The 15,372-nt window shown below is 37.1% G+C and overlaps 3 protein-coding genes across 3 annotated transcripts; 2 read left to right on the plus strand and 1 right to left on the minus strand.

Moving 5' to 3' along the window:
* The first annotated feature begins 750 nt into the window (after window positions 1-750).
* Window positions 751-1,182, plus strand: LOC121267040 (glycine-rich protein 23-like). Its single transcript, XM_041170922.1, has one exon. The coding sequence runs from the start codon at window positions 751-753 to the stop codon at window positions 1,180-1,182; it is 432 nt and encodes a 143-aa protein (XP_041026856.1).
* A 9,079-nt stretch (window positions 1,183-10,261) lies between these two features.
* Window positions 10,262-11,383, plus strand: LOC121267041 (glycine-rich protein DOT1-like). Its single transcript, XM_041170923.1, has 2 exons — window positions 10,262-10,781; window positions 10,863-11,383. The coding sequence occupies exons 1-2, from the start codon at window positions 10,262-10,264 to the stop codon at window positions 11,381-11,383; spliced, it is 1,041 nt and encodes a 346-aa protein (XP_041026857.1).
* Window positions 11,384-12,360: 977 nt separating this feature from the next.
* Window positions 12,361-14,355, minus strand: LOC121267042. Its single transcript, XM_041170924.1, has 6 exons — window positions 14,349-14,355; window positions 14,130-14,230; window positions 13,889-14,047; window positions 13,386-13,558; window positions 12,843-12,948; window positions 12,361-12,557 (listed from the first exon to the last, which is right to left on the minus strand). The coding sequence occupies exons 1-6, from the start codon at window positions 14,353-14,355 to the stop codon at window positions 12,528-12,530; spliced, it is 576 nt and encodes a 191-aa protein (XP_041026858.1). The 3' UTR covers window positions 12,361-12,527.
* Window positions 14,356-15,372: the final 1,017 nt, after the last annotated feature.

The following is a 15,372-nucleotide window of genomic DNA, read 5'->3' on the forward strand; positions in this document are numbered from 1 at the left end:
CTTTCATGTGATCCGTTTATACATCATGAATATTAATAACCACCAGATCGAGAGTAAAATTAATGTTTTAGGAATTAACTGCATGATGACGTTAATTATATATATATATATAATATTTATATATTGAATGATCAAGTACTGATGATGTCGGTTTTTATACGCATGATACGGTCAACAGACATGGTTGGTAATTGGTTGGGAGGAGAACAATATATAGTTAAAAGTCATGATATACTTGATGATGATGAGGCCATTGCATATCATCACGGCCAGCTGATCAATTCCCCATTTGTTAAGGATTATGATCTCTGTGTCTCTCTAATCATGGCCAACACATTCCTGCTCTAATAATTAAGGAACTGCGCGCATCATTCATGTCACGTGGTTACCATTTTTTTCTTAAAATCTCATCTTTTTTGGGCAGGAGGCATGCGCGCAGCAGCCAGCTAGCGGTCATTTCTTAATTTGGTTTCTGAAAAGAAGCCAAAGATCGAATATGAGCAAATCCAGGTAATTGCTCATCAACATGGAATTATGGGTCTCAGCTTTTTCACTAGTGGCCGCAGCTGGCTCCATTTGCTGTGGAAGCACGGATTATAGATGACATGGGTATGTGCAAATTTAAGACCTTCACAACCGTCATCTTTCCTCACTTTGATCAGTTCCCAAATTCCTATATATTCTCCCCTTCCAAACCTCGTTTGTCATCATATATCTTTGGTACGAACGTACGTAGTATATATCTCAGTAATGGAGGCTTCTAAGCTTCTTTTGGTGGTGCTTCTCGGTGTAGTACTTATTTGCACCAGTACTCATGCTAGGCATCTTATGAGTCAAAATGATGCATTTAATGAGGAGAAATCATTCTTCCACAGCTCCCCTAGTTATGGTGGTGGGCTAGGTGGCGGAGCTGGTGGAGGGTTTGGTGGGGGTTCTGGCTTGGGTGGAGGTGGAGGTGGAGGGTTTGGTGGTGGTGGTGGCAGTGGCGGAATAGGTGGTGGATCAGGTTTTGGAGGTGGAGCTGGAGGTGGTTTTGGGTCTGGAGCTGGAGGGCTAGGAGGTGGAGGTGGTGGAGGATTTGGCGGTGGCGGCGGCGGCGGCAGTAGCGACTTAGTTGGTGCTCTACCTGGTGGTGGATATGGTGGAGGAGCTGGTGGTGGAATTGGGGGAGGATTGCCTTAAGAGTTCAAAACCTATATATCCTCCCACCATTATTATTAATGCTGCTGGTACTGATCATCATGTCAAGTTGTAAGGATGCTAAAGCTTGTTTATGTACAAGCTAGCTAGTCACGGCCTATTTCATCATCTGATTCTAGTGAGGAATATTAATAATGAGGAAATAAGTGAAATTCTCTTATTTCCCCTGTAATTTAATTTGCTGATCTTCATGAATTGATGAACAATAATAATTAATGTCTAATAAGGCATTGTTTGATTCAAATTAAGCTTGTATCCCATGATATATTCTGAGTTATATAATATAATATAAGTGAAATTTATAATCCAATTAAGCCAGTTAAATAAAGCTTACTTCTAATTTGCATTGGAAATTAACATGGAATTATGATAGGAATTAAGGCAATAAAAACTCAATGTACAATTATTTTTGCATGCATACTCTTTACACACTCTACTAATGTAATTGGTTGCGTCACTTTTTTTAATATAAAATAAATTTTTTGGTCAATTATATTGGTGGAGTATGTAAGGAATATATAAAAGTGATTGTATATAACAAAACTTAATAGAGACAATTAGCTTGCTAGCTAGCTATGTTCCTGTTGTGAGACATAGGTACGTACGCATCATGAGTAGTAAGCTACTGAAGTTGGTTTTTTGATGCCTAAATTGTCAACTTTTGGAATGATAATTCTGATTTAATCTAAAGTAGGTGGGATATGATATTATTCTTAGCATGCACATGCATATATATATATATATATATATATATATATATATATATATATATACACACACAACACACACAAACACACATCATAAATCTCTGAAGAAGTACTTAAATATATCGTTGGCTAGCTATATATATCGCTGATCAGTGATTCAGTGCCTCCAAATTAAAGGTCACGTCATATATATATATATATATATATACCAATTAAGGCCGTTCAATAATATTGCCTGAATTATACCATCAGTACATAAAAGGTTAAGAATGAGAGACAAACAGCTAGCAATATTATTGGATAGATCATGTCATGCATAAATGCGAATCATATACATATAATATATGGTCACGATGACCATGCATAGTCGATCAACGCGGCCATTAATTTAGACCATGTTGGATTAATCAATATATATATATATATATTAATGATGTAACGCAGATATATAATATCAGGCCCTCTTTTGGACAGTTATGCCGTTCTCAGTCATTGAACGGCAACAAATAAAAATTGAACACGTTAATAATTTACATTTAAATTCCATGAACCATATTACAGGAGATAACAAAATTAAATATGTTAGAAAAATAGAGAATATATTCACTTCAGTGAAATCACTCCGCCGCTCCTCACATTCGTCTCCTCAGCCATGATAAGAAGACAGAGGAAACACAACTCGGTAACAAAAAGGAGAGCTAAATCTCCCCTTCTCTTTCGTTGGAACAAAGCTTCTCTCTTTCTTTTTCAATTTTTTTTCCTTTTGCGAAACCCTTCTCTCTCTCTTTGTCTCATTTTCATCTTCCCACCATCTTTTCTTCATAAATTTGTATTTCCAACCACCAAGAATTATCGACCATTAAAAGCTGGAGTTGGAGCTTTACGTGATGAAAATTAAAAACTTTAGAATATTGGGTTTTCTTTCTCTCCTTTTATTTCCCACCATTTTCTCAGTGACCAAATAGAGCATTGTTCCGTTATTTGGTTGTTTTATTTAGTTTTGTCTGCTAGGATGATCAAAGGATTGTTTTATTTAAAGTTATCTTCTGAAGCGTTGGAGAATCATCAGACATGATTTTTTGAGGGACAATGAAAATTAAAAGCCATTACCAGTCCGAGTGGCCATTTTCTCTCCAGTTATACGTTCGTCTTCTAGGGGGTATAGATCAAATTGCAAGTTTTTTTGGGAAGCTAGGAACAATGGAATGGGTTCGCCTGTGGGAGAGAAAGAGTACAAAGAGAGACGGGAGGGAGGCAGGGGTGGGGCTAGGGCTCAATAGGAGGGAGGGAGTGGTGAGGCTCGGGCTCAATAGGACTTTCAGAAGTGGGTGGGGCTAGTGCTCGAGGGAGGGAGTGGTTCCTGAGAAAGAGAGGGGGGGGGGGGGGGGGGGGGGGGGAGGGGAGGGAGATGGAAAAGAGAGAGTTTCTCTGCAATGCGGCTACAAGGTTTGAAAATGGAGTGTCCACGTGGCATATTTTCATTGGATGCCATTTTTTAGGGAAGAAAGGTTATGCTTGCGGGAATGTTTTCTCATATAATATATATATATATATATATATATGTATATATGCATGGTAATATCGGAAATTAACAATGAATGGAATGTCTTTATATATAACATATTCCCCGCGGGGACAGATATTCATCATGAAGACGTACCAAATTAACCACCCCACAATAAAAGTTTGAAGAACCAAAATTCTCAAATCTGTCATATGACATGATATTGCATGTTTGGCCAACTTGATTGATGAGTCGTCACGAGTATGGGTGGGCTGGGTAGTTGAAACTAATTGAAAGCCGCCGCTCGATCGATGCATGCATGCATGGGAGGAAAGGACTGGAAATTATCTCATCAATTAAAGTAGTGCAACATATATATAATAGTTGGTGGTCGTTCAATCAATTAATCAAATTATTAGACTATATATATTTGAATAATTATAAATTACTTGGGTTTTTCTTTAAAAAATTATTTCTTGCATTTAAAATCAAATTGCAATGTACTTGTGTGTGTATATATATATATATATATATATATATATATATCATGATACGTACCTTATATATATTACAAAAAAAACGAGTATTTGTGATGAATTATTTGTAAGGATAATGACTATTTATGGTAAAAACAAACTCATTTTGACAAGAAATAATTATTTTTGTAAAAAATAACCAACCACAAATAAGTAGTTTTCTTATAATTTTTTCCTATCAATATTTACTTTTCTCCCAGCCAGATGCATATTATTCCTCTCTTTTCCAACACATGATCAGATTGTTTTCTTACAACACTACCATGCAGCACGTACGCATCATTTGTAATGATTAAATCTATGGCGGCTTCTATTTTATTTTCATAATTTTAAAGAACGTATCAGCTTATTATATGGATATATATATATATATATATATATATATACGTATCTTATATAAAGATTAACGTTAAATATTGTCCCCAACTATCAATTAATTAATTATATTGTTTCCTTTTTCGCATGATTGATGTTTCTGTACATGCATATAACTAGAAACTGCTTTGTAATTGAGTTTACGCAGATGATGTGGTGGTTTTCGTTAATTAAAGGATGTATAAACATGGTATTTTACAGTTTTCTCATCCGGTTGGTGCTCCCCAATTAAGTTTCACACTTATTGTATGCAGACGATGTGATAGTTTTTGCAAATGCAAGCAAAAGCTCTATTCGATGTTTAATGAGTGCCTTGAAGGATTATGAAAGATGGACTGGCCAACGGGTGAACCATGAGAAGTCGGCGATCTTCTTTTCAAAGCAATTGAGTTTATGCCAGAAGCAAGAATTACTGTTAGAGACTAGTTTTGTGGAAGGGCACTTCTCGTTTACTTACCTGGGTGTGCCGATAGTCGATTGAAGGCAAAAGGTGAGTCATTTTGACTTTTTGCTGGAAAAAATACGAATGAAATTGGCGGGTTGGAAGAGTCGTTTATTGTCACAATGAGGTCGTTTAATCCTCATCCGGCATGTTCTTTCAAGTATGCCTATGCACTTGCTGCAAGTTCTTCCTGTCCCTAAAGTTGTGTTTAAAAAATTGAATGCCTTGTTTGCTACTTTCTTCTGGGGTGAACAAGAGGCTAACAGTAAGAGAAAGTGGAGGGCTTGGAAAAAATTATGTGCTCCGGTGGAAGATGGAGGCATAGGAGTGAGGGACCTAAAGGAAGTTCAAAGATCCTTATTTATGAAATTTGGGTAAAATTTGTTGACTCAAAACTCTCTTTGGGGGAAGTTTTTTCTGGCCAAATATGAAAAACATGGTTCTATTGTGCTCACTGTTTCCAGTGGTTCGGGGTTTTTGTTTTGGAAAAAAATCTTGGAGGTGATGACAAATGTGCTGGGTAACTTTAAATGGAAGGTTTGGGAAGGGAAAATCTCATTGTGGTATGACAATTTCATGGGCCTGGGCCGCTGTTTGAAGGGATACCTGAGATTCTAGATACCAGTATTACTATACGGAATTTAGTTGTGAATGAAATCTGGGATGTTCAACGACTTCAACAGTTGATTAGGGGTCAAAAGGCGCTATAGGTCATGGAAGAAGTTGGTGCTTTGTCTAACAAAAAGGATATTTTACTATGATTGCCTGAAAAGAGTGGGTGCTTCTCTACTAAATCAGCATGGGAGGTACTTAGAGTGAAGATGACACCTTTTGATTGGGCTAAATGGGTGTGGAATATTTTCTTGCCAAAAAAAAAATCTTTGTACATGTGGAAGGTTGTCTTTAATTGTCTAAATGTGGATGCTCAAATCCGTCGATTGGGTATTCCCATGGTATCTTGCTGTAATTGCTGTGAGAGATGTCAAGAAGAAAATCTGGAGCATGTTCTTGGAAAAGGGGATTTTGATATGGTTGTGTGGAGGAAGATCTCAGCTAAGATGGGAGTGCGATTTTTTGATCAGCAAAGTTGGAAGGAACGGGTTCAAATGTGGCTGAATAGGGCCTCTCGACAGTCTCAAGTGGGGCTGCTAATGGGATTAGTCCCTTGTATAGTGGTATGACGCCTATGGAGTTGGAGGTGCACGGCAAGGATGGAAGGGAAAGGTGAGAACCTAATGGAAGTTTGGAGCTCTATAAAATTCTGGGCTCAACAGGTGGCTAGTAGGATGTGCAGGGCCAATAAACTTTCGGTAGGTGATGAGAGCATTTTGAGGACTCTAAACGTGCCGTTGGTAGAGAAACAATAGATGAAGGTTAAAGAGGTGCGGTGGCTGAAGCCTGATTTTGGTCGCCTAAAATTAAATCTCAATGGGAGTAGCTTTGGGAACCCGGGTCCAGTTGGGGGTGGATGTGTGTTGCAGGATTCTGGGGGTAAGTTGGATTTTGGTTTTCCTAAACGCTTTGGCTCTTGTTCTAATAACGAAGTGGGGCTCCGGGCTGTTTTGGAAGGTATAAAAATATGCCATCAGTTGGGACATTTGTCCATAGATATTGAGTGCGACTCAGTAGTGGTTTCTTGGATTTTAGGAAAAAAATGTACAGTTTGGTATCTTTGAGATTTCTGGGAGAAATTGATGTTGATGTTGGTAGATTTTGATTTCTCTATTAAACACTTGTATAGGGAAGGCAACCAAGTAGCAAACTCTTTAGCCAAAGTTAGGACCGGGAGGGGGGGGGGGGGGGGGGGGGGGGGGGGGGGGGGGGGGGGGGGGGGGGGGGGGGGGGGGGGGGGGGGGGGGAGTAGGTTTACTAATTGTCTTGACTTATCAAGATTGACTAGAGGGTTGTATAGTTTGTACAAAATGGCACGGCCTATGTTCGTTGCAAATAGGTAATTGTTTTTTGATTGGGGAAGATATATTTTGTTTTTGGATAGTTTGTTTTGTGTAAATGTTTTTCTCCGCCCCAAGTGAGGTTCAATTTAGCGTCTGGATATTTATATATTAAAAAAAAAAAAAAAAAAGCCACACTACAAACTTCTTTGTAAATTAGTACTAGAAATTTCTTTTGTACGTACGTCTGTCTTGATTGGCCCGATCATCGAGCTAGCTTCATGACTACGTACGTCGCACTAATTTGTTCACATTACTAAATAAAGAATCCGTGCTTATAATAATATACTTTCATTAATTAGAGTACTCAATCGCATGTGTGAGGTGATATATACAAATCCTTATCCGAATTGGTAAGTACTACTACTGCTTGGAAATATAATATATACATTGATTTTATTCTACATTGATAGTACTATCTGATATTCTATATTGATTTTAATACGGAATATTGAGTGATATATAAAATAAAATAGTAATTTTTTAAAAAAAAGGATTTGTAAAGTTAATTTGCAAAAAAAAAAAAAAAAAAAAAACTCAAATAAAAAAAAATCTAAAACTTCAATCCATTGAGTAGATTATATATATATATATAAATATATATATATATATTTACACATGAAAATGCTAAGAGAGTCTTATTTTAACTTTTTGGTTAAGAACCAAATATATGTAAGTACTATATTATACTCATGATGAGATGAAAATCCTTTAGAACTCATAATATTATACAAGTAAATGTCTCTAATTAATTCCAATAATTGTTTTGAAATTCAATAGTATGGTTTTCTATCACATTAATATTTGATTTTTTCACTTTCAAATTTAATAATAGATATTCAAGAAATTAATAAAAATCTAACTACAGCTATGCTAGGGGCCGGATCGAGTGTCCCATTTTTCTGTACTCATGATATCCATTCGAGTAATATACAGTCATGCATAAATTATGTAAATACTGTCGTACACTTATTTTAAAAAAAAATAAGGTGTATTATTAAAAATTAATTTTTTCATGTAAATTTTATATTTACTTATTTTTCTTAAAAAAAATATACGACGCTTGCGTATTTTATGATTACAAATATCATTTCTTTAATTCATTATTAATCCCAGGAGTGAATGCCCGAATTCCATAACATGCATATATGCATTTACAATAGGAGCCTTATCCCGCAGAATCTTTGAAATTAATTAAAAAGCTCTCAGCTTTTTGGTGGGAGCAGTTAGCTAGGGTTTCGGAAAATATAACGATGCTAGAGCTTTCTAAAGGTTAAATCAAAGAGAGAATATATTTAGAAGTTTTATTTTGTATTTTGTACACACTCAACATATTGCTGATGTAGAAGCTTATGATCATATATATATATCAGCTATGCTAAAAAGTGATTGATACGTATTTTAAATTTTTTTAAGTTATAAAGGATCTCACTATAAATGGCGTATTAACACGCTAACTTATGTGTTAGCAAAACTCCTCAAACAGAAAGTCATATATATATATATATATATATATATATATATATATATATGACGTTACATGCATGCAGCATGCATCTTGATTGTAAGCATAGGAGACAAGTCCATAGTAGGAGTTGCTAAAGTGGGAGTAGTTAGTATTTGGGATATATATTGCCTAATGCTAGCTGTTTGGGTGCGTTAATACGTTTATGGGACAAAGATAAGATCATTAGAAAAGAGGAAAAAAAAAATCTTCAAAACACTAGAAATTAATGTACGTATCTTGTTAAAGTTTTGTGGTGCATTATTCAGCTTTTTATTCTCTATATATCTATTAATTCGCTATTCGATCCGTACACCGCACTAGTTTGAGATCAATTAAATATGATCTCATTATTAATACCAATTTATAAAAATGTATACCATTTCAATAATGGAGTTTCTTATAAGAGAATAATGAAGTAATTATCAAGCTTCTCGATCGTCATTATATAAGATTGAACTCATTTGAAAAATAACTGAAACTAATCTGAATATAAATATAGCTTAATGATAAGTTTGAACTCGAGTACTATTGTTCACATAGACATGATTAATTACTATCTTACTTAGTGGAGAAGATATTCCTCTTGCCGATACAGCGTGGGCCTAGGCCTTCACCTATTCATGATTTGAGTTCCAATACCGAATGAGCCCATTAAATCCGAGAAGGGCCCAGCCCACTTCCCATTACCGACTAAATAACCACCTAGCGGCCATAAAGGAAGGACAGTTATAGTATCAATCTATTAGAGCAAGAACCTTCATTCCCAAGTTTGAATTTAAATAATAGATATATTTATTATCACTTAAGCAACATAATAGTTCAGAAACTCTATATAAGAGGAGAACCTAGGTACATAAAAGCTAGGGATCGAATTCTTGTAGATTATTATTTTCATATTGTTACTGATTTAAGTATCGGAGGCTTCCCATCGAACTCCGAAACCATCTAATCTTTGGTTGCAGGTGATCGTGAGGTGGCGGAGGTGAAACACGTCCACAACACTTAGTTTTTATACCGGATTTTTTGTCACACTTTTATAGAATCAGTGATCATGACTAATCGCATTACCTTTTCTTTTAAAAAAGAAAACATACACTTTATCATCTCGAACTATCTTACTTGTAATATGATTACTAAACTGCCGATTAAAGTTTTCAGTTTGCCCTCCCTAAACCACCATGCAGCACACTTTTTGTAATTTGATCCCTAGTTATTTAAAATCCAACAGTTAAAACATTAACAAATCTATATATATATATATATATATAAATATATATATATATATATAAGGGTGTATCGAAACTTACACTACAAGAAAAACGAGTTTTTGTGACCAGTTAATTCCAGCGAAATGACTATTTGCAACTAAAATTAGTTTCGAATAATCTTTTGATTGCAATAAATTGATCACAAAAATCTGTTTTTCTTGTAATGTTATTTTTCAAGATGGTTTAACCGTTTAAGTAACACATTTATTAGTTTTAATTAACGACGTCACAATATTACAAATATTGACAAAGTAAATTATTCTCCTTGTTTTCTTCTTATACGAGGTGTATATGATATATAGATCATTAAAAGTGCTAAAATGACGAAAAGAGACCGGATACATGATCAGGGTAATTAGCACAGCCGTTATTAATTAAGTTGGGTGATGTTCCATATATAGGCAAGTTGGACTCCATATAGATTATGAATTATGAAACAACGTGGATTGATCTCTCGATGTATATTAATTGTTAACGTTGGCCAGGATTTTTGCAGCATAATGGTTCTGATCTCTTTCTCTAGGAATATGTTTGTCACCTACTCCACCTTCTCTAGCTGGTAGATTATAATAATGTTAGAAGTGTCGTCATTACATTATTGCCATAGTTGACCACACAAGACATGATTATCTTGACCTTTTTTTTTTTTCTACTTGCATCGATGCATTATATAACACGACACTATATAAAGAGCGGATATCAGAGACAAGGAGTGGAAGCACGTAGTAGGTTTGGGTTGCACTAAGCTTTGGTTGTCCAAAGAGCGAGCCATGGCCATGGGTGCAAACTCTAAATTTGATCTCTATGTAGCATTTATTTTTGTGAGTATTGCTTTCACTTTGAATGTTAATGCTGGCCATGGAGGGTATGCTGAAGAAAGCAACTTTGGTGGTCCTCGTGGGTGGAGATATGATAATGGTGGCACTATTGATGATTGTTCTTTTGGAAGTTGGAGGAGATGTAAGAGTTTTGGAAGGGGTGCTAGAAGTTTTGGCGTGGGGCGTAGAGGAGGAGGAGGAGGAGGGTCTGGTAATGGTGGAGGCCATGCAGGTGATGGTGGTAGTGGTGCTAAAGGAAGTGGGTCAGGTCACGGTGAAGGTTATGGAGTTGGTGGTGATATAGATGGTAGTGGTGGTGTTGGGGGAGGAGGAGGAGGTGGTGGCGGTGGAGGTGGTGGCGGTGGTGGAGAAGGTGGAGGCCTTGGAGGAAGTTTAGGACATGGAGGTGGATCTGGTGCAGGTGCTGGTTCTAGTGGTGGTAACGATGAAGGGAGTGGACGTTCTGGAGGAGGTGGAGGTGGAGGTGGAGGTGGTGGGGGTGGGGGTGGGGGTGAAGGATTAGGTCATGGCAATGGATATGGCTCCGGTGCAGGGGTAGGGATAGGAGGCTTTGGAGGAGGAGGAGGAGGAGGTGGTGGTGGTGGAGGTGGTGCTAGGGGTGAAGGATCAAGTCATGGTAATGGATATGGCTCGGGTGCAGGAATCGGGATAGGAGGCGCTGGAGGAGGAGGAGGTGGTGGCGGCGGTGGTGGCAGCAACGATAGTAGTAGTTTTGGTGGAGGGTCTGGACATGGTAGTGGTTTTGGTTTTGGTTTTGGTGTAGGTGTTGGCGGAATTGGAGGAGGTGGTGGTGGCGGGGGTGGGGGGGGTGGTGAAGGAGAGGGACATGGACATGGTGAGGGTGGTGGCTTTGGTGTTGGCTGGGGTGCAACTGTTGGTTCTAATAGCGATAGTGGTGGCAAAGGGGCAGGCACAGGACAAGGTGCTGGCAAAGGCTACGGTGGCACTAATGGGATGGGCATAGGATTCGGAATGGGCATTGGATTTGGGTTTGGCATTGGAGGAGGTGGTGGAGGTGATGATACCAATGACAACGGTAATGGTGATCCCTAGAAAATCCTTAACATGGGATGCTTATCCAAAATGCTTCAAAAGAACCTATGCTTTGTGGTAATTTAAAATACAAAATTATAAGGCCGATCACCTCTATGTCCTGTTTCAAAATAAATGTTACTAATTATTTCTTCCATTGAAATTCTATAAACTCAGCTTTGGGGTTCTTACATCAAGTCCAAAAACTACCGAGATGTTTGCCAAAACCATGACAATGAACTTGTGATGATCACTGCTATTATTAATCGGTCATGAGAGTAGTTTGTTTCGTCGCCAATCGTTTCCCAATTCCATTTTTAAATGGAGAGAAGCATGCATGAACTCGGGAATTGGAGTCATCTAAACTTGGCGCTAAGATCTACTAAATGAATAGAAGTGAACAATTCATGGTGATATATACGACTCTGGGGGATCTGTCAAATGTAAGCATAGGTTCAAGCACAAGCACAAGCACAAGCACAGAAATCTAACAAATAATTAAAAAAAAAAATACACTTTTATAAATAATAATAATAAAAAAAAAAAATACACTTTTATGCTAACTGATGTGACAGACTTCGATCGACATCAATCATATATATTTTGTATGTTAAACCTACCATTTTAGATGCAGGCATCAATGCAAAAGCAATGGGTATTGCAATTTCCCACTTGCAGGTTTAACACACCACTGGTGCACACGTGCAGACACAGGATGATGTGTTTCTGCTCGTAAATAAATGAGAACTAGAGAGAGAGAGAGAGAGAGAGAGAGAGAGAGAGAGATTCATTCGGTCATAAGAAAATCAGCAGTACATGTATCATTTTCGGTAGCCCTGCAGTAAATACAAGCTTGTACGAAATATTATACGTATGGGGAACTTATATACTTGCAGAAAGGAGTGCTACACCTGGTCTTTGGAATGAAAATTAGAGTAGTTCTGCATCTACTTATAAGACGATGTAGAGAACACGCTCTTCACACCGTTGACATGACATGATTTAATTTAATATTAGAGATTTGAATTTGAAATTTCTCTTACAAATCAAGTACACACCGTCTTACAAATCGAAATTTTCAGAAAATTATGATTGACAAATTTACAACTTCAATTGGAAACAGAAGCACGACATGAGTTCTAGGAAAAATGACAATACTGTTTAACTATATTCTAGGCCACTGGGGACTCACCACCTGCACAAACCAATCAATTCATCAACTTCACATTTGATGTAGTCAATAACAAACAGCATAATTGATTTTGAAGTACAAAATAGAAATTTGAGGGAGATTGAAATGAAGATAAGGTCCGTAATCCTCCAGAAAGCAACTTCTAATGTTATGAACAAAACCAGGAGATAGATTAGTGACATACAGAACCATTTATGTCTTGATATTTCTCCTCAAAGACAGTAGACTTAAATGGCATTATTGATCTTTTCCATCTGTTCATTGGAAAATTGTGAATAGAAAGCTAACCTCAAGTGTGCTAAACACTAATCTCATTCTGCTAGCAACAATTGAGGGTTCCTCAGCTTGTCCCTCTACTGCCATTTGCTCTAGTTGAAGAGTCTTTACTGGAAGCCTTCATTAATCATATGAAATAATTAGCTAAAAGGTGTGCGGAGATTTGAGTGCTTGACATTTGAACATAGGTCAACGCTGCTTGAAAGCAAGTTTTAAATCTCCAGGAGGAATTAAACACGTATTTTCACAGCATGAACAAATGAGATATATTAATCAATGAGTCAGGTTGTTGGGAAGTTGGCAGAGTTACAATATACACAAGTGAAAAAAATATCAAAGAGGCAGGTTTAAGTGCAAATGTAATAAAAACATTCAAGTAACGAGTAGGTAAATAGTATTTTCATATTTGAGAAGAATGGTAACTCGAGTTTCATTGACAAAGATGGCAGGCTTCATCCATTGCCGGAATCTGACTGCCTTCATATCACTATACAAACACACTTGAAAATACTCTTGCAACTAAAATAAAAACTTAATATGCTAAAAGCACCTCACCACGCCATTCCCCTCAAAAAGTATGCATTTGCTATAATAGCACAAAAGCCTTTCCACTGAAGCCTCACTTCATCTGACATTGAGGGTGTAGCTGACCATCTAACAATAGTGGGCTGCGGTGTACACAAGATGGTGATGAATATGATACTCAACCACAGAATGCACTCATCAACCTGTATTGTGAATTAGAGAAAAAAAAAATGAGATTATAATTCTCAAACCATTTGGGCAGATGTAGTGACCACCAAAAATCATACCAAATACAGAGGTAGTTTGCATCTAGCATACAAACTCATGATCAAGTTTGTAAATGACAACTGCTTCTATTGTCCACATTCTACAGAGATGAACCTATTTGCTTTCAAATAAGACTGACTAAAAGCTACTACAAAGTTCACAACCATAATCATCGGAAGATAATGCAAACTGTAAAAGTAATTAAGCTCATGAGTCACACAATGACAAATAATTCAGGCTGAACCATGTAGAAGTGACTTACTTACCTCTTCTGAGATAATTTTAGATTTCAAGCTAGTCGTTCCACCATAATTTTGCATTGCTTCTATTTCAACACTAGATTCCTTCATATCATTAAGTTCTTTTCTTAATCCTTCATCAGTACAGCCCAGTGCATAGGCATTCACCCCAGCATGGATAAACTCCTGGTACAATTAACTAAACGCTTTATTCCGAACAAGACAATAGACTATTGTAATAAATAACAGAGAAATACAATAAATATACTTTTAAGTTGTCACCTCCTCCGCTGCCAACAGTCATCTTGTATCGCTTAAACAGACTGATTGCTATGTGGCGTGATGATCGGTACTCATCATCATCATCCTCTGAAATTGAATTGTGCAACCGACACTACAATTCATTATTCAATGCTAAACGTATCAAGCGTGTAAATAAGACCACAGAACTTACAGGGGGGAAAAGAAATCAGTTCAGCCAGCCTACCAGCCATCTCTTTGATGCTACATGGTGCGATACATGATGGGTCTTAAGTTGATCACGGCCTTTCAAAGAAAATGAGGAATTATGAAGTGCATCACTACACGGATTCCATAGTAGGCTGGGAAAGATTGAAGTACTATTAACCGAGGAATTGACATGGGTAATCTTGCATGAAGATGCTAAGTGAATTGTCATAGCCCGCGGAGCATACGACATCAGCATGGTTGGACCATGATAATTATCACCCTCGAAAAATAAACTGAAGCACAGAGAACAAACCATAAGGTGAAAGAGAAGCGTAAACATTAATCAAATACCAAAACGAGATCAATATATTGATAATATCAAACAGATTCCAAAGGTTAACGATTCCCATTATAGGGAAATTGCTATGTGGTCCAAGTATGGCATTCAACTCCTTTCGGAGTCTCTTTACTTAATTCAGGAATATGATACTGAAATACCAGAAGATCTTCTACTTGCCCGGTTCACCAATATTGAAATAACAACCGGGTTGCATCTTACGAGATAAAGAAAACCCGACAAACTAAGATAAATAAGTATATAAAAATAGAGAACACGGAAGGCAAATATGACTTGCCTTGTTAGAATTTAGATTATCATTTGGAAAGTAAAAAGACACCGAAGCAAAGCAGTCAAGAACCTTCGACTACCAAAGAGAAAGACTGAGATAAAGCGAGAGATCAAATAAGCAGTAGAAAAATGGTTGAGTTGTGGCATATATACTTAAGCCAAACCAGCGATTTGTCCAATGGCTCCGGGGATTCTTTGCCCTCTGGCAGCCTGCCTACAATTTGTTTCCTTGTTAGAGCATGGGTAATGGACTAGTCAAATGTTAATACAAGTCTAAACTTTAGCTAGATGTGAGAAAAAACCTCCACATTGAACTAGCCAATGGTCCAAAACTTAAGACTTGAGATACAGTAAATCTTAAGTCCTCTCCAAACATAGTTAGCTACTGTTCACAATGGAAAGTAATATTTTATTATTTCATCACTTCTCTCTC

This window comes from Juglans microcarpa x Juglans regia, chromosome 5S (genome assembly GCF_004785595.1).
Source record: "Juglans microcarpa x Juglans regia isolate MS1-56 chromosome 5S, Jm3101_v1.0, whole genome shotgun sequence".
Taxonomy (NCBI): Eukaryota; Viridiplantae; Streptophyta; class Magnoliopsida; order Fagales; family Juglandaceae; genus Juglans; species Juglans microcarpa x Juglans regia.